The sequence below is a fragment of the Epinephelus moara genome, chromosome 18 (genome assembly GCF_006386435.1).
Source record: "Epinephelus moara isolate mb chromosome 18, YSFRI_EMoa_1.0, whole genome shotgun sequence".
Taxonomy (NCBI): Eukaryota; Metazoa; Chordata; class Actinopteri; order Perciformes; family Serranidae; genus Epinephelus; species Epinephelus moara.
The window spans coordinates 19,568,720-19,589,281 of NC_065523.1; the positions used below are offsets into that span (position 1 = coordinate 19,568,720).

General features: G+C 42.0%; 1 protein-coding gene across 6 annotated transcripts in view; it reads right to left on the minus strand.

Annotated features, from left to right (window-relative positions):
* baiap2a (BAR/IMD domain containing adaptor protein 2a) overlaps positions 1 to 20,562 on the minus strand; it is a 93,678-nt gene that overhangs the window by 3,676 nt on the left and 69,440 nt on the right. For 4 of the 6 annotated variants that reach the window (XM_050068371.1, XM_050068375.1, XM_050068370.1 and 1 more), the window contains exons 7-13: positions 12,404 to 12,556; positions 8,740 to 8,982; positions 6,773 to 7,004; positions 5,338 to 5,539; positions 5,143 to 5,211; positions 4,909 to 5,062; positions 4,618 to 4,655 (exon numbers count right to left, since the gene is read on the minus strand). In XM_050068371.1, coding sequence (XP_049924328.1) covers positions 4,618 to 4,655; positions 4,909 to 5,062; positions 5,143 to 5,211; positions 5,338 to 5,539; positions 6,773 to 7,004; positions 8,740 to 8,982; positions 12,404 to 12,556 — 1,091 coding nt within the window. Of the gene's footprint in view, positions 1 to 4; positions 2,097 to 4,617; positions 4,656 to 4,908; positions 5,063 to 5,142; positions 5,212 to 5,337; positions 5,540 to 6,772; positions 7,005 to 8,739; positions 8,983 to 12,403; positions 12,557 to 20,562 lie in introns of those variants that run through there. The other 2 variants (XM_050068369.1, XM_050068373.1) reach the window with 2 other exon arrangements.

Sequence of the window (20,562 nt, forward strand, 5' to 3'; positions counted from 1 at the left end):
GGAAGGTAAAGAGAACCTTTGGGTTTGAATGGCTCATCTCTCAGATCATGCATGGCTGACATTTTGTAACGACACTGCTGGTTAGTCTGGTGCAAGATGAACGTACCATAGGGTTGATAATAATATTAACCGTAACTGAAATGAGGGATGGGAAACAAAAGTACACACTTCATGCTCAACATGCTGTATTACTGTATGCTGCTAAACTCAGAGGGGGGGGGGGGGTGTGTCTGCAGCTGGCCTTGGACATTACTGCAAGTGCAATGCAATCAACAGGCTGTCTATCACCCAAATTCTGTCACCCAAATACAACTCAAACACAAGCCAAAAATACATGACATACAACCAAAAGATAAGCAGGCAAAGTTCAGACACTCACAATACACACACTGTACACACCACATACACACAGTCTTTTTTTAAGTGACACAGAGTGCACCACGGATGCTATGGGTGTTCCTGGGGGAGGGGTTAGGATGAAACTGCATGCTTGGGACACAGCTGTGGCCTGAAATGATTCACATCAGGGTGGCAGGTTTTTAAAAATAGGAATTAACTGAAACATTTAAGACACAAAAAAAAGGTTAAACAAAACTGAAAACGCCATCGACAGTGACAGAAAAGATTTCTCGTCAGACCAGACTGTTTATTAATATATAGAGATATGTTTTATTTAGAATACCTTTGTAAAAAGTCACCATACATTCAAGGTCAATTTGTAGTATCACATTTTCTGGTTTCCCTCCACAGCATGCATAAGATAAACACTTCAACTAATCAGTAGTTTCTCAATGTTTCTTGAAATCTTTTTTTTTTTTTGTTGGTTTGTTTGTTTTTACAAGGACAATAATGTTTTTTGTTTTTTTTTAAAAGAAAAGACCAAAAAACTACATAGCCACTCAGGGAATACAATCATAAATAACACTGAGAGCTGCAAAAGCCGTGGTTTGTCATTTAACCTAAAAACTAATTCACAGCCGTTAATTGAGGATACTCGACAGATGATCAAAGAACCCCTTTCAAACTCACTGTAGCTTCAGAAATAAGATCAAACTGAAGGTAATCGGACATTTTTTCCCCCATTTTTAGCGACAAGTCTGGCGGCAAAAAGACAAGTTTCTGTGGGGCTGATGGTGGAAAGTTTAATTGTGTAATGTTTTTTTTTTTTTGCAATGATCATGATACAGTGCAATCTGGTGGACTGACGGAAACAATTTATATATATGTATAGATATATATATACTGTATATTCTTGAAGCTCAATTTGAAAATTTGCTCCATTGCACATAGTGTTTAATAGAAAAAACAAAAGAAGCAAAGTAAGGCAAATATGACACACACCCTCTGGACGGGAAATCAAGTCTATAGCACTGACACAAGGAAGCACAGCGCGACCTACGGGATCTCTCAGAACAGAAACATAGTAATCTGCTGCACAGCCTTACTTGGAACAAAGCTTTTTTTTTTTTTTTTTGAGCATGTGTGTGTTGGGTGGGAACTCGATAATACTGGGCCCACGTGTGCTTAAAAAGGCCATTCAGCCGGTGGCTTTTAGTACAACGACATTGAAGTCTTTTGGCACTTGTACAGTACATGAACATGTCCTTCAGTTTGACAAAATGACACAACCATGTACATGCATGAAAAGACAAGCAGTAGCAAAGGCAGTCTCTTGAGAGATCAGTCCGTGATGGTGGACTGTGATCAGAGATAGTATTCAGAGTCCATATCGCTGCATGCCGAGCAGGTAGGCCCCGCTCTGGCTCTCTCGCTCAATGCAATCCTCCACCCACCAACCGCTACTGTCCACACCGACACCGCCAGCAGCAGCACCCAGGACGGACGGAAGGAGGAAAGGAGGGACCCGAGGAGGAAGAGAGGACAGAAAGGAGGGATGAAACTGGCCTCTTCCACTTGGAGAAGGGGTGTGTGTGGAGGCAGAGGAGGAGAGGTGGAGATAAGTGGACAGGAGGGGGGGAGGCTAAGAGGAGGGAAAAGATGGGGAGGAAGAGGCCCCTGTGCTATCCGGAGCTGTCTGTGTCTGTCTGTATGTCTGTTCTCACACAGTCGAAATCAATTTGCCATCAGGACTGTCACTGTGGAACAAAGAGAGAAGGAAGCTTGCCAGGTCGGACACACTCAGAGAGAAATGGAGAAAGACAAGACAGGCACAAGGAGGCAGGGTAGAGATTTGGAGAGGCGTAGGTGGGGTCATAAAAATCTACGTTGCCCCACCTACAGCTACAACTCCAAACACACCTGCCGTGATCAGGAAGATTGGACTTCCAATTCCCTCATCAACACTTTTTTAAATCCAGATATGTTTGCTGGTTTGACATTATCGCCCATATCAAGCAGTTTTATTGAATATTTGCCTCCGTCTGTCACTGGGAAGTAGACAAACCCCAGACTGTTGATGAGAAAATCAAGTCATCTCCTTAGCTGGAGGGATGTAGTGTTAGATTAGTCTGTTGGGGGTGAATACACCCTGCAGCACAGTGTTGTCTCAAAATACTGATACAGAAAAAAAAAAACACATTCAGAGCAGACAGTATGTACAACAGCTTGACACTGGTGCCCAAAGCCCCAGGCTGACAAGCAGTGATGACTGAGATGAGGTCAGCATGATGTCTACTGTCACAACACGTACTCCACCAAACACGAGAGCACTCAGGTCATTTCACTCCCTCTCTCTTTCCTTCTCACACACACATACAAACACACACACAAACACACATTTATATACATGTACACACGGATGTACCCCCTGATTGGACAGAAACAGGCATCATTCCTAACCCTAACCTCACACCACCCTTGTGAGTCAGCAAGGACTTGATAGGATTACAGTGAAAATATGCTGGGCCAAGAGTACGCTGACAATAAACTGAGACACTGACCCCGCCGGACTGCATTCATTACTTTAAAGAGCTACTTTAAAAAAATAATAAAGTAAAGTAAGCAGGAGCACAGAGGAAAGGACAAAGAAGACAGTAAAAAACGTTCAGAGGAAACACTGCATTGACATCTCACTGCAGCAAAATCTAATCTACTGCTTAAGGCTAGCGATGTTCCTCACTTGCTGTTGAAGCCTCCAAAAAAATAAAAATAACGGCCCACTTTTTGATTACTTTTTATCCGTGTAATCAACTGTCAAAGCAAAAAAAACAAAACAATTGTCTATCTATTGCTTTCTCCTGTTTTATATTACTGTAAATTAGATATATTTGGGTTTTGCACTATTGGTTTAGACAAAACAAATAATCTGAAAATGGCGCTTGAAAATTGTGATTGACATTTGTTACCATTTCCTGACATTTTACAGACTTAAAGGAGCTCTTCACCCAAAAAATGACTATTTGTGTACCTATAAGTTGTGCCATGTCACCTTGAATTCATAAAGAAAACTTTATTTTATCTCATATACCTCCACGGAAAACAGCAAACCACATTTAACAACATCGAAACTATATCAAAACATCCGTTTACAAGCTCTCACGTAACTAAGTTGTGTGCTCAGTACTTCCAAAACACATGCATGCTGCTTTGTTTGGGAGGTACTGATCATAAACTATTTTTTTTAAAGATATTTTTTGCCTCTATTTCATAGGACAGCTGTAGTGTGAAAGGAGGGGATAGAGAGTGGTAATGACATACAGCAAAGGGACGTGAGTTGGACTCGAACCTATAGCCACTGCAGCAAGGACACAGCCTTTGAGCATGGTGCGCCTGCTCTACCAGGTGAGCTATGGGGCGGCCTGTCCTGCTATAATTTTACTGTTGTTAAACGTGGTCCCCATAAATCAATACATTTGCCATTTTTCTTGCAGGCATGTGGGAAAAACTATGTGTTCTTCACAAATCCAAGGTAACACGGCATGACTAACTGATTACAAACGGTCATTCTGCAAGTGAAGTATCGCTTTAACAAATAATTAAAAAAGATAAAACAGCCTATGTGTAATCTATACTATGTAAATGTTAGTTTCAGACACTGTGTGGAGCTGTAGTCCACCACCTGATCCCACACAGTGTATTACTGTATGTACTATATAGTAACTGTCTTTGTACCTCACAATTTTGTACTAACACAAAATAATGCACTATTTGCTGACAAACATCAGTCGAAACATGAGTTTGAAATGCAGATCCTTAAGCTAAATGATTTGTTTTGCAAAACTTCCTTGAGCTGCCTCACCACTTTCTACTATTTGTCTTAATGTTTTGCAACTGTGATTGGCTCCACTGGTTCCTGTGTTTATTGCATTATGAGACAATAGTGTACATGAACAGCACACTCACATATAAAGCACTTTTAACTGTCTGTACTGACATTTCGGAGAATACTGTATACATACAATTTTTTGTGCAAACTAAATTTTGTCCACTACACAATGTACTCCACACCAGCTTAGACACTGCGTATGTTAAGTAGTTGCCTTGCTGTCTCTCGAGCATGTAGTATCTCAGGTGAAATCATTTTAAGGTGATCTGCTTTTTCTGATGGGTCACTACTTCCAAAACAACCCAAGTTAAGCAATTCAGATGGCAGCAGCAGCAGTCATATCTTAAGAGGACATGTCGTTACTTAGAGGACAGGGCAGAAAAGGCACTTACCTTGTGGCAAAGCGGCCGTCATAATCCTCAATAGCAGGCTGAAAAGATAAAAGAAACTATTTTACTTTGTGTGCTTGTATACCTTGGATTGAAGTGCATGTTGTACTCAAATACAAACACTAGGTGGCAGCAGACACTGAGGAAAAGTCCCCTCTCCAGTTACTGCAGGATTACTCATATCCAATTATGCAACACAAGGCCAAATCAGACGGGGACTACAAATTAAGTGAGCAGGAGTAACAAGTGTTTGTATGTTGTTCACGGATACTACACATGTTCAATTGTACCTACCTGTGTGCCAAAGCCTGCCATGCTGTAGGGACGTGGGCGGGTCTGTGCTAGGCTCTGTGCCAGCAGTCGGGCAGTCAGGCCATAGTCAGGTGTGGGCAGTGATGCATCACTCTCCAACAAGTTCCCTGTGCTGCTACTTTTCCCATGATGCAGGCTGGGAAGGCAAGAAAACAAAAGGTCTTAGACTTCGGTTCATAAAGTCGACACAGCTTGCGATAGAGAAACGCTACATACTTCACTTTGAGCTTGTCGCTGTCGCTTTCAGGCAGCACACGTGTGTAGGAGAACGGGAACCAGCCACGCCTAAGAAAAGCGAACACCTTGTTAAACTTACACTCGACGTTTACTGTACCTAAATGTGAGGCGAATGTTCCCCCAGTCTCACAGTATGGATCCAGGCAAAATGGAATAAATGAATACATCACTTACATCTTGTTCTTCTCATTCTCCCCATAGTGCCAGCCGTCGCGGGCCTCGGGCACTAGCAGGGTGATTACATCTCCCTCGGAGAAGCTGAGCAGGGTGCTGTTGTCGCCCGCAGCGTGGGAGAAGATGGCCTGGACACGGGAGCGCCCGTTCTTTTCGAGGCCTGCCGCCATGGAACTGGACCTGGGCAGGGTTCGTGTCTCTCCTGCGGTGTTTGCAGAGGGAGACAATGCTCAGTGACAGGAAGTTCATTAAGAGTTCAGAGTACCAGATGCTCTGGAGTAACTAAAGGTAACATTTGAGTCTATTGAGGCGCAGTCAGCAACCAGGCAGATGAGTCACTGTCAGATTAACTGATAATCACCACATACAAATTAGATTATAGCGGAGATGAAAGGTAGACTGTCTCATGCCAACATTTCCTATAAATCCGATTTCTAAGTTTATGTTGCTACTTCTCCTTCCAGGTTCTCTGTGACACTGTAAAGCAGCAGTTCTCAACCCGAAGTGCCGGTAGATAAGCAAGCAAACTGGACTAGAATATTTTTTTCATTACAGACCAGATGTCCAGATGACAGAAATTGAATGTGATGTTAATCTAGAAGAAGAAAAGCAGATGTGTCCAACGTGTTGTTTCAAAGATATTGAAAACGAGTTCCATTTTGTTTCCTACTGTCCTTTTTATTGTGAACTGTGTGACGCTCTGTTTGGTGGGATAAGGGTGGATATCGATTTTGTAAACAAGGAAAGATGCAGAGACTGAGATGGCTGTTCCCATTTGAGACATATTGATTGGCCAGTTATCTGGACACGGCCTGAGAGAGGAGAAAAGAAGCGTGAGCAGTTCATTTAGACTATTGTTTTTTGGTTTGTTTGCTTGTTTGTGCTTCTTTTCCTTGCCACATGACTGAAAGATGGTCGTCTTATAATCCCACGTGAGATGGGCCAAAGGCTTGACACCAAAATAAATAAGAATAAATGAATATATAGGACATTTTATTTCAGGTGGAAGCTACCACAGAAGTTGCAGCCATAAACATTAGACAAGTAAAAAGTTAAAACAGACACCTAAGTAATAAATGTGAGATAAAACCATAATGAAGTAGGAATAAAAATTAAGAGAATTAAGATCAACAACCGACCAAACCATTTAAAAAGTGAGAACAAAATAAAATAAAACAATAATGAAGACCAACAGCTGACCAATAAAAAATAATAGACACATCACTTCAAAGCAATAGAAGAAGCAGGAATAAAATAAAATCAAATAATAATTAAAACCAGCAAGGTGATAATCTTATTGTGATCTCAACTATTTATGTGATGTTAAAATGCTCCTCCGTGTACCTCTGAGTGAAATGAAAGGAACAGGATTTAGGACTCGATCACATATTGTGATCTTCTGTTCATTAACTCGAGCAGTGTTTGGATATCTTACCCACGGGGTTCTTATTCTTGGCGGGGGCAGGCCTGCGGACAGGGAGGGTGTTGGAGTAGACATCGCTGACCTGTCTCTGGGGCTGAGCCTGGGACTGGCCCTGCGCCTGGGTCTGAGGGGATGAAGGCCTGACTTGGGACACGGATAAAGTCCCTCCATCCGTCCAATATTCCTCCCCGTGGACTCCTGTTGTCCCATTTACCATGGACATACCATCGGGGCCCATCAGCCTCTGGAATAAAAAAGCAGATATAGTATATATAGATCCAAAAATCTTTGTGGTGGCTTAACCTGTGCATAACTACAGTAGCAATAACTTTAGATTAAGCTGAAGTAATAACACTTCACAATTAAACTTGAATAAAAAAGCTTCTTTATAAGTTTGGAGTTGACCCGAAGTCTAGTGAGAGTTCATCAAAGTCTTTTAGCAGCTGCCCAGCATGAAATCCAGACTCTAAACAGCTCATTAACCCCAGTGCCATCCTCAAAAAGAGACTAAAGGGATGCTCGTCTGATTTGCATCTTTATGGAGGGCCAAAGGTGGGCAGGCTTATATTAGGCGAGAACTGTTAGCTCCTTCACAGTGGTAAGGAAATGGATTTGAAGTGATTCCAGTTAAGTAATTCAGTTCTCTTAAGAAGCACAAGGACAGTTTCTGTATAAATGGCCATACATTTTAATAAGTCTGTGACGTCATATCTAAGACTATGGTACATCATCAGAATTCAAATTGCTCTGGCATAAAGGTCCCATATTGTAGAGAGTCAGATTTCCATATTTCCATGTCTTTTTTTTTTTTTTTTTTTTTTTTTTTAGAGAAGAAGGAAGTCAATGTCTTGTGATGGCTTTCTTACCAGCAGATATCAAAACATCAATTAAGTACTCAGGTTGCAAGTCAGCTTTTCCTAAATAAAAGTTTTAAATAGGAAAGGTATTTTTATGTTAAAAATGCCCTCCAGTATTTTGTGCACCTCAGACCGAAACTGTCTTATTACAGGACACTCCCAAGATAGATGCCAGTGATTTGCATCCTGGCTCCTGCACAATTTCCAGCACTTGGGAGCCTCTCCTGTAGCATGTGCTTTCTGCTTTGGGCTGATGAAGAATCTAATGAGACATTTCCAACCAAATTCTCTTTGTGTATATTAATTAGTCCACTGCCATGTGTTGTTTTTTTAAATTATAAAACAGGCAGAGGCGCTTTAAAAACACTGTGAAAGTATGGCTGGGCAATATACTGATATCTTGATATGACACTAGATACCACATACATTATGGATATCGTAATATCATTAGTGCTGTCTCTTCCTGGTTTTAAAGGCCATATTTAAGTAAAGTGATAGAGCCGCATTACTAATGATGATCTATCAAAAATCCCATTGTGCAAATGCTGTCGCAATATCGACATTATGATGTGGTAAAAAATATTGAGATATGTGATTTTCTCCATATCGCCCAGCCCCATGTGAAAGTATCACAGAGAAATGCAGGCAGTCCGTATTCAGGAACTGTGCCTTTAAGCGAGCCATCAGGACTTCTGTGAAGTTGTGATGTCACAACTCTACTACATAAAGGTAGAACGTGCTGTTACAGTGACTTTACAGTCATTCCCTTGCTGAAATGGCAGTGCAGAGAAGCTGAAAGCACAGATTTGGAAGACCTGGAAACAATGACCAATCAGAGCAGACTGGGCTTTTTTGGGAGGGGGGGCTTAAAGAGACAGGCGCTAAAAGGCAGCGTTTCAGACAGAGGGTGAGTACAGGTGTTCCAGCACAGACTGTAAACGGAAAGTCAAGTATTTTTTGAACATTAAAGCATGTAAACATGTTCTAATGGAAACCCCAGATCTAAATATGAACCTGAAAATCAGCATAATATGGGAACTTTAAAGTTTCTTTTACCAAAACCGCTTTGCCTTATGAAGAGAGGACAAATAAAAAATAAATAGAAACAGAAAACAAACTCACTGCTGGGTGTCCCATGCCACTGCCCATGAAAACAGCCAGCTCTGGGGGCACAGGAAGAGGCTGGGCCCCGGGGATAGGGTCTGAGATGACCAAGTTGGATTTGGAGGTATGCAGGGGGCTCGTGCCACCGAGGGCGGCAGAGCCCATCTGCTGGGCCAGGAGCATGGCCCTCTCTGGCAGCTTGTTAGGGTCTGAGCAAGCCTGTTGCCACACTGGGATCTTCTGGGTCAGAAGGTCTTTACCCTGGAAGCAGGAAGGAAAGATTGGAGAAACACACACACACACAAACATAAAAATATGATATTGATGTAGCGGCAACGTGACCAGAGAAAAAGCTCAGTTAAGCATTTTCTTTGCTAAACCTTCAATTTTCTCCCTATTTTCTCTCTCTTACAAAAAAAGCATTTAGTTCTCAGAGGTTTGTTCTCACTCTGTAGCCTTGACCACTGCCCTTTGCACAGCTATGGTGATGTGCTGCGTGGGTGAGGCTGTGGGATGGACATACATACAACCATGCTGCCCACTGCAGCATCTCACAGCCTGTGGACACGGCTGTTCTTTCTACAACCACAGAAGTAGAGTTTAATGAACAGACTGAAATCCACACTGTGTGTGACTGTATGGTATACATACATGCACACACGTGTGGAAGACATGGACAGTTTTGTCTCTTTGTATGTAGTAAGTCGCAGCTCCTACCATCTCTTTCTCCCTCTTTCATACACGCGCACACACACACACACACACACACTCCATTTTGCACAAAGACAAACACACACTAGGAACCCTCTGGGAGAGGGTTCTTCAGTCTGCTGAAGGTAACCTCTTCCTACGCACAGCCCCATCCTGATTAATGACTAGACTCCATGTTGCAAAAAGAGGAGGCAGCACAGTCCACACACACACACACACACACACACAAACACAGTCCTCCTCCAGCCACATCTTCAGGCTGGCAGCTGACACCCACCAGTAATCCCCAGAGACTGATATACTTCATTACCGAAGAATATCAAATTCTTGGATAATGGACAAAACAACAAGCATAAAAAACTAAAGCCTTGTTAATATCGCTCCATTACCTTTGATGTTATGATAAAGAGGGGGGGATCTGTTTGGATTCAAAGGTTCTTTGCTTCAAATGTCAGCAGCGATGTGAAAACAACAAGCAGGTATTACAAAACTCTGTAATGACTGCTGTAAACAAAATGGGTGAGAAACTGTTTGCCACTCTTGTCCCGTTTGTTGCACTGAGCTTTGATTCCGGTCCATCTTTATCTACATTCGACGCTTATTTTCCCCACTGAAGTCTTTCATGAACTGAACAAGCGAGGAAGCTCTCCATCCGAAAAGGTGGCCAGACGTGCGAAGGTGCAATGATGGATTACGGCTTCAGATATGCCTGTCAGCTGGGCATTGTCTACCGTCTTAATGAATTTTTAAAATGAGGAGGCCCCTGTGAGCGGTCAAAGCTAATGCGACTTTGAATTATATATCTCCTCGTTTGCTCTTTTTGCTGAACAATGGTCTACAGCAGGTGAGTCTTCAAATAAAACACAGATGACAGATGGGGAGAAGTTGGCTAGAATCAACACAATAGCAGGAAGGGAATGAGCTAAGTTTTATGAATTGATCTAACAAGCTCTGCCTTTTTCAAAATGAGGGACAGACACTTTTGTTCCTGATTAGCTGAAAGATCAAAAGTACTGAACCACTAGTTAGTGAGAAACTGCCGCAGAAAAGTGCTGATGAGTGTACAAATTATTCAAGGAAACACTAGTTCAAGGTGACAATAAACTCATATCTGTGCGAAGCCGTTATTGAAGGATGAAAAACAACTTTCTCAATCAGCTTCTTGCTTTGAGTGACACATGATTAAATCAAATGAGACACTGGGTATTTGCCTCTTCCTCCCTTCCTTTCTCGCTCATTTTAAGAGGGCAGGGCTCAGCTGGGAAAAAGTGATGTAATGCATTTCTGTGCACCAATCAGAGTTTAGTAACGTTTCAAAATACGATGACAGCTGAGTTGTTGTTTGCTTGTGTTGCCATCACTGTCAATCAAATGTGGTCAAAACAACACCCGCGCAGTCCTAATGAGGCAGAATAGTTTTTGAGTGGAAAACTCTAAATAAAATAACGCCTATAGATTTTATTTTTCTCTGAACTTTAACTTAGGTTGTTTTCTTAGGATTTGTATTAGCTTCCCTTTAGTATATTTTGCCACTTTTATATTTCAACATTGTCAGGATCAGCCTCACAGTTTGCACCACCCTCACTGACTGTTTCCATGAGGCATGGTGCACTTTACTTTTAAACTTATTTCTTTGTTTCTGCTTATTCATTTAGCTATTTTTCTTAAATCTAACTTTAGTTCTACTTTTATTTTTGTTTAGTGTAAAGGGAGACTGGTAATAAAGAATTTCATTGTAAGGTGTAAACCGCTATGACGATAAACTTCTTGAATCTTAAACATATTTTTGACAAATCGCTTAATTTTTGAGCTAAAAGTTAAAGTTTTCACTGTGTTCCACCCTTGTTTTATATTTTGGTACTGTCCGACAAGACAAATATGGCTTCAATTTGTATGCCTTTCAGTTTGCCATCCAGCATTAAAAAAACTACAACTCCCAGAAGGTGGAGCTCCTACCACCAGGGTTGCACACAGGTGTATTGCATACAGCCAGTGATTGGTTACTTTTACCAGCCTGTCCATTGTTGCCTCATGTATGCTCTGATGAAGGTCTTATAGACCGTAAGCTCAACAATAACGTGAAGTACTAAGTGTGCGGAAATCTTTTTCTACCTACCGTGCTAAAAGTGAAAAACAAAAGGTTGTTGCTAGAATGGGAGGATGATGTATGACTACAGTAGAAGCTGCAGGTCATACATCATGCATCTTTGCATCTCAGTAGCAACACTAAAATCTTGTTGTGAGCTAGCAAGTCAACTTGTCTTGTATTTTGCCTACGTTAAAGACGTAACAGATAAAGCTGTTTGCAGAGTGGATGTACCACAGGATGTACCTTTTTATTAGCTACACCTGCAGGGCACATACGGCATAGGGTTGTATGAATCACTGGCAAAACAAGAAGGTAAGCTTTCATTTTGGGATTGTTTCATTAGATTTTCGACTCCTAATGTTTGCTCAACATGAGCAAGTTAACAATTTCACATTTACAGAGTACAGTCAGCTACGGGATAAAGTTTTTGCAACTGCCAGCTGGTACCGGCAAAACAAATGCCATTGGGTCCATTATGGACACTAACAAACACACTAGATGCCCATATTAACAGTTGGTTAAATAGTTAAGATGGATATGGTTATGCTGGAGCTACCGCTACCATGACCCATGCTAATATTGATCCTATCGCTTTAAAACGTATGCTAGATGTCAATCTCATTGTCATGCTCAATGGAGTATGTCCAACTTTTAACCACACACCCATCTTCTGTTTGAGAAAGAATGTTAACCAAAAAACTGGAAGTAACAGTGGCTGTAATAGGGCTTTAAAGTGGCAGTACTGACTGAAACAGCTGTCCTCTTGAGAACATAGACCATGACTGAAACATATCCTTATCTATTCTTATTTTAAGGCTCTAATGTCTCTCCTTGACATTGTTTGATTGTAAAAAGTCTTCTTGGTGGTCTAGTGACACTTACCTTGCCGTGATAGGCGCTGTTGTTCTTGGCCACGGCACATTGGCGGTCCACCAGGAAGCAGTACCTGCGACGCTCCTCAGACAAGGCTGTCTTGTAACCCTCTGCAATAAAAGTGTCCAGCTCAGTCTGCTTACTGCTGATGGTCTCCACAAACTGGTGGGAAAACACACAATGACACATGAACATGGGATATAATATCTACAGAATTGTGCACAAAAGTAACAACATGCTGGTGTTAGCAACAATGTGGGCATTGAATATTTTCTTTTCTTTCATATGCCTTATTATTGCTGTTAAAGGTTTTACAAATTCTGGTTACTAATGCACTGCAGGTTCTTCACAGCTTAATGCCAGGAGCCATTTTCACATTGAGAAGGTAAAGCCCATGGTCAGAAGGACTGACGGGGAAATGGTCCAAGCAGCTAGCTGACATCTAAGTACTTTTTGTTTTAATAACACCATGTTTCACTTTAACACAATTACACGCATTCACACAGCAGCTCAGTGTAGCTCAGGCTTGTACTGCCAATCACTGCACAGTTCCAGCGGGGCAATTAGGGGTTAAGTGCACCATGGCGCTAATAGTTGTGCAAGTAGAGAGCCTTAGTCAGTAACTTTCTCAGGCCAGAATTTCCCTGCCGAATGCTACAGAGGCAAGGCAATTATGACTGAAGATCCCGCAGTGTGGAGGAGGGATTGCTCACAAAGAACCTCTAATCCATTTTTACGTGTCAGCCAACAGGTGTGCTAATGTATGCATAAAAGTGAGTAACAGAGACAGAAAAGGGGGGAGACCTGGTGTGTCACTTTGTCTCAGCATGAGCTCTATAGAAATGGAACATGTCATAGAGTTCACTGACCACACACCAAATGGTCAGAAACAGTGTTGAGGAGCTACAGTGCAAGGAGTCTTATTTTGAAAGGTAGGTTGTATTGAAGTGTTTTGTGACCATGTGGACACACATCAGACATTTACAAACGGCAGAGTTTGCATGTTGGTAGCTTCAAGTTTTCAATACTGTAGTTTTCAAAGTAGGTCGACTGTGTCCAGTTTCATGGCTTTCATACTGTAACATCTGCTGATTAATACTGACCTAGAAGAGAGGGTTATATTTACTTGCAATGATTTGACCTAGACTGAACTTTTCTTTGGGGTATTGACTGGGTTGAAGTTTGCCATGGGGTATGTTTCTCATATATATTGGAAATCAAAAACACATACACAGCAGTGGTGCCCCCAAGGGGGGGTCAAGAGGGGCCATAACCCCTGCCTCCAGCGAAAACAACTGAAGGCTGCATTACTGCTTTAAAGAGGCTGTGGCACACTCACTTTTTGAAGCTAGATAGTGGTATCTTGTGAAACTAGATGACGTAAGGCATCCATTGGTACCAATCATGTCGGTATAGCTTGCCAGAAAGAGGGCTAATTTACACTCCAAAGTTAGGCTAAATTTTGGCATGTCCAGTGGTGTAGTGGCAATTGATGAGTTGGGTGGGTGTACAACTAGATAGATGGGTTGGCTACCAAGGACAAAGTGGGTATACTCTCCTATATATTCCAATGTTTTTTAGCTAATAGGTGGGTATACTGTAAGCGGCCAGAAAAAAAAGACACAGGTATACCGTCTCTACCTGCATATACCCTCCACTACACCACTGGGCATTGCCATTTCCAAGGGGTCCCTTGAGCTCTCAAGATATCTGAATGAAAATGGGTTCTAGGGGTACTCACAAATCTCCCCTAAACTTGATATGGCTTCTTCCCAGTAAATGTTTTGCTCTTTACAATCAATGCACTCGTTTATATTTAAGCTGATCATGTCTTTTTAAAGAAAAGGACAACCAGCTTCTTTGAAGAACAATGAAGCGTCTAACATGTATAGATACAAAACACATTAAAACATGTTAACTGTAGCGGTATTAGTCTATGCAGTACGCACATCAGATAATTAGTACTAGTAACTGTAAAATAAGAAACCAAAGTGTATCAGCAATCCCTTATTTTCCAATCTCTCCATATTTATATAGATATCAACGAGCCTGTATACCTAAACAGCACAATCAAACTTCNCTGATCATGTCTTTTTAAAGAAAAGGACAACCAGCTTCTTTGAAGAACAATGAAGCGTCTAACATGTATAGATACAAAACACATTAAAACATGTTAACTGTAGCAGTATTAGTCTATGCAGTACGCACATCAGATAATTAGTACTAGTAACTGTAAAATAAGAAACCAAAGTGTATCAGCAATCCCTTATTTTCCAATCTCTCCATATTTATATAGATATCAACGAGCCTGTATACCTAAACAGCACAATCAAACTTCTTGAACTTATTTATAGCTTTTGGTTTTGGTTTGCCACCCCATGATTTTCAGTGGCCCCATCTGGCTACCCCTATGAAGAATTCCTGGGGGCGTCACTGATGTACAAATGTGTTTCTTTCTGTACACAGATAAAGCTAGCATGTCATGGGTAATCATCACCAAATACATTTTGTCCTGAACATCCAACTTGTTTGTTGACACATGACTCCAACGCCCTTCCATGTTAGGAAATGGTTTAGACAAACACTGCATCAACTCTGTGGATGTTTTTTTTTGTCATTTCACTCTTAGCCGTAGGGGAGAAGAATTGTCATAATTCCTCAAGTTCGGTATTCTCAAAGCACTAGAGTGCATTTTAGAAAGTTTTACATCATATTCCACAAAGACGGAAGATAAAAAAGGCTAATGAAGTTCGTTAAGTTGGAGTTCCTCCCTGCAGCCAAATGTAAGATCCTGTGGTGCCATCGCACAGCGCAGATGTATCTCATTTAGCAGCCACCAGAGCACATTACTTCCCCACTGCCGACAGCCACGAGGTTAGTTCTTTGGATTTCCAAGAGCGCAGGATTATTTTGGGTGACTAAATGACACACAATGAGCACAAACATTTTTGAGGAATGGCCTTTTGCATTAGCAGTGGAAAAAAATCCACTTACGCCATTACACAAATCCACAGAGCACAAGTTGTCAAATCAAGCAAGACAGGGATGAAAGGATGATGAACGCATTTTTCTCCCGAGAGCAGCCTGACCTTATTCTGTTCTTTCTGTACACCTTAAGCTCAAATTAAGTGCTTTGAAACTGGTTCAGTTAGTTGCTGTATTTCTTTACAGGCACAGCCCTCAGTTAAAGGGATGAGCGTCACCTCAACAAGGTAAAGGGCTCGCTCCTCTTGTCAAATCCACATGGCCCAATTCTCCAGCCATTCAAAAGGTCACCAAAGTAACCCAAGGCAATGAGAGCAGTGGGAGAAGCCAAGGCAGACACCAGCAACTATTATATCTGAGCAACCTCGGGTTACATCATAGCTGGAAAGACTTGTTTTGCAGAGGTTATGAACATAAATGAAACCTCCAATACGTCACTGCAGTTCTTACATTCAGGTTCTAACTGATCAGCATTGCCGCCCTCCTTTTTGTTCCCCTTACACTGACATATTCAGGACAAAATCCTGACAAGTTGTGACATTATACACTCTATTGCATGGATACAGCTTCCAGTGATTACAAGAACTGGGAAGGGAGGGATTCACACCCTTTTAGAAGTGCAGCATACAGTACGATTCACAACAACAAAACTGTTTATACTCATTTCCTTCCTGTGGGGATTCAAAAGCATTTTTCCTGCACAGTTAAGAGCTGCTTAGGTCTGCTCTTCTGTTCCTTCATCATCAGCACTCTTTGGATTCAAAAGGATTGTATTAAAGGCTCCAGGGCACAACAGAAAGCACCTACACCTACAGTACCTGCTTCAATCTGCTGTGTGTTTGTTTATCAGTGCTTATCTACTGCACTTGCACGCCAACAACACCTTTTTTCTGCATCTGTACGAAACCACAATTCCAGGTTGGAATCACTTTTCAATTTTATGACACCAAGCTGGAGAAACTCCGAGCTTATCAAACATTTCGAGACATTCATTCTGAATCCTGAACTCTGCCTCTCTATCTCTGTCTGGGCTCTTATTAACAGCCGATACGGTGCAAAGGAGTTTATCTAGATGAAACCCCTTTCTATCTGCACCTTGGACCACTCCATTGAACTACATAATGAGCTGATTAGCATTTTGGCAGGGGCTTTACCCATTGATGAAATGGCACAGTGAAAGTGTCTGAAGGCAGGAGAGAGCAGGAAGTGGAGGAACGACAGACAAAGAGACAGACAGAGAAGTGGGAGAGACAACAGCGAAGAGTGTGAGATGGAGAGAAGGAGGGAGAGAGCGATCAATGAAATGCGGCCGCCATCTGTGGCCGCTGCCAGACTGCGCTTAGACATACTTTACTTTTTAATGAAAAGCGAGGAGATAAAAAAGAAAACTTAGTGCCTCTCATCTGCTAGAATAACACAGATGTGGTGGAGGAGGACGAGGAGGAGGATGAGAAAATGTTGATCTTGCCTTAGCAACTTTTACTTGTACTTTCTCGACTTCCTTGTATTGCCTAAAGGGAACCCATCTCTGCCCGCACAAATTAAACTGAATGCTGTTAGATGACTTGTTTGTAGTGGACACTATCTTAGCCTCTCTAGGTGGGTGTCATTGTTAAACACAGGGTCTTAAGGGCTCTCTTCCTCTCTGTGTGCCGTCCTGCCTGAGGCACTCTGCCACAAACGAGTTGACTTTTCTCTCATACGCCCACAAGCCGTGATATGATCAGCGAAAATGAGCAGACTGAAAATGAGTGAAAAAGGGAGATTGATTTTCTTCTCCTCAGCTAACTGACTGTACGTTATGAGTCCGGAGCCTGATGAGCTCCCTCCTCTGCGCAGATGGGCCCAATTGATCAGTCATACAGACTCAGGGAAAGTTTGTGTCTGCTCTCTGTGTCCAATATGCACCAAGTTGTAATGTTTGCCATGCTATGCTATGCTATGCTAGTTGCCACATCAACTTTAGTCCACAGCAACATACTGAGCCAGAATCAGCATAGCAACGGCTTTATTCACGCAACTGAACAACATTTGGAGCTGAAGCCTTTATTACCCCATGGATCAGAGTCATGGAGGACGACCAACCACAATGACGAAAGTACAAACATTCATCGACGGGTGCCTGAGGTGGATCTTGAGCCTCCACTGGCCAGATACCATCAGCAACAATGCTCTCTGGCAGAGAAGAAGAAGATGAGGATGGATCAGTCACACCTTCCCAAAACCCAATGCTAGGATTATCAGGCATGCCCTTAGATGGAACCCAAAGGCCATAGGCTGACATGGAAACAGCTGGAAAGGAAAACCCAGGACAGAAGCTGATCTGTTGTGTGACATGGCCAGTTGGAATTGATTTGCCACATCTTTTAACTTCAGTAGAGGCATGCACCAGTGACAGTGACTTCACTGATGTTCCAATCCGGTCCCCTTTACACAAGCTTCTTTGATAATCTCATAATAATGCTCTGCTAGAGCCACATACAAACAGCAAATCATCTGGGGTTTGAACGGGTCCAGTGAGTTCCACCGGAGCTTAAGCATAGTCATGCTTCACATCTAGGGCACCTATTAAATTATGTTTGTCTTCTTTACCAGTGAAAGTTGAATCACAGTGACATACAGCTGTTAATGTCCCCGTGTGCAAATGTTCCATCAAAACAAGTTGACCCCTGACACTATTTTGCAAGAGCACCGTTGCTGCATCCTGGGCTTATCACCGCCCGATGATGATGAAGATGACTGTGATTGGTTTAAAGAAACAAAAACAAGCCAATGTTTTTTCCCCACTATAGCAGATAGATGATCAGTGATTCTAGACCTTTCTCTAGCTCTGCCACAGAGCTTCGAAGATAGGTCTGACTACGTGAGACTAGTAAGTAAGTAGTAAGTTACTGTATCACACAGTTAAAACTACTGCCAATGAAATATGGCATTACTGTAATCGGAGGGTGTATCCGAAAGTTTTTAGTGAACCCCTGACCTTTCTTCTGCTGTTACCATCCAGCTAAACTTCCAATTAGAACAAATACTAAAGTCTATTGAGAGGATTGCCAAGAAATGCCACGATGCACAGAAGATATTTTGTATTAGCTGAGCAGATTTGTAGGCTACTCCTCAGAGAATGAACTGTTTTATTTCTAATGCCCCTGAGGCCTTTAAAGACAAACTCTAAATTAGCACCACTTCTCATAGGCCTCAGACAAATGCAAAACTGTCAGTAAGTCCAACATACTGCATTTGTGTCGTGGGTTTTAATGAACATTACAGCCTCTATGGGCCGCTGACATGGATTCAGGCTTGTGTTTTTCTATTTAATCTAATTCTCTTGCAATAAAAGATTACGCATTCTTGTTTCTTTTCGCCCAATTGTGCTTCACCTCACCTTACAGAGGCCTAATTATCAAACACACAAGGCAGTCAGGAACATGTAACAACATGCTATTCTTCACTGAGATTTACTGGCTTAGTGTGCTCAAAAACCCCTCCCATCCCAAGCCCTGCTGAAAGCAAAACTGGGCTGCTGCACACAACTACAACGCCTTGAGATGGCACTACATTCAACATCTCCTCATGGCAGTCTTGACACAGTGGAACAAACTCAATGTGACACAGCAGTCAGATCAATCCAGCACTGCCATACCATTCTAGACAGGAAAGGGCATATGTTTGTGTGTGTGTGAGACTGTATAAATTCAAAGCCCTGGATAGAGAAGGGGTTGTTTCTACAAAGTGGGTTGCATAGAGCAAAGTTTTCACACTCAATAAACTCTACAAAACATTGTATCCATAAGTGCTGGTAGAATCATGTTTCTAGTCCAGCTATTGATCTCATTCTGTCATGGACGACCACACTTCACACAGCAAGATCAACGGCAGCTCAGTTATTACCCAGCAAGCCTTGACCTGTTAGAGATTTTTGTTCCCACCCCTCCAGGCAATCAAACTTCGAGCTTCTTGTGAAATCCTTTTGAAGGAACAGCTGTCATGGTGTTGCAGTTTTCTGCAGCGTCATTTCTCTCAGTTGGCTGCAGAACTAAACCAATAAATGACTTGTAAACACCACCACAGTGAAGGCCTACAGTCAGGGTTTAATAGCGCATCTTTGTAGGCACGTGTGTGTCTATGTGGGAAAAGAACCCTGTCACTACTTCCCCTTCAAAGTAGGCAGTTAAGAGACGGAAAACTGTGTGTGACAGATAACTAATTAAGTCATGTCCAACACCGAGGGCTCGTTTCAACTCATTAAAATTCATTTCACCTGAGCTGCTCAGTTTCAGGACGCTTTGATTTAGAAATAATCACACGAATGATGAAGCCCAAAGCAAACATTGCTTTGTTCACGCAACTGCTCGTTTGACATATAACTATCTTGACAAGTTGATAATGCCTGCTGTCTTAGTCATGGAGACTGACACTGTTACAAAAAATACTCTATAATAATAATGTTTTCAGCGTGTTATCCACATGTAGCGGTTAAATATCACCTTTACCAAAATAAGACACTTTCACACTCTCTTTAGAGGATCTGTATGCAGCATTCAGAACATTAATATAGCAGCAAACAACTATTTGCTATGTGAAGATATAGTGGAGTCATTGTGTCTTGAGCAGAGAATGAAGTCACGCTACCTGGTTGAAAGTGCATGTTAGTGCATGTGGGTATATCACTGGCTAGCTTATTGCCACCGTTTTGGACTGTGCTCATATGGCGGATACTGCTGATATCATGAGCACTGTCACAACAGTGTAGCACCCACCCAATCATTCTCCACTGGGTAACACCTTTAGCTCTGTTAGCACTGTTGCCATTGTTAAAGTGCTGTTATAGCACTGCTAGCTGCTAGCCTCCGACTCAGCCACCTCCATGTGTCCAGACAACTCTAACGCTCTCAATTTCACATAAAGCCCATTTAAAACAGAATGATACTCCCAAACAAATCAATCCATCTGTGCAGCAAATTCTACCAGCGTAATATATTTCACATGACATGACTGTTTCAGTGTCCCCTTCAAGGCCTGGAAACAAGGGAGCTGGGAGGACAGCGGACGGCCAAGCTGCCTTCACCAGGCCGACTGACAGCAGTCATTACTGAATAAAAGGTTTTCGTGTTAGCTACATGGGAAGAAATCAACAGTATTTTTATTTTTTGAGTCACTGATGTTATTTCCAAGCCCACCGTAGT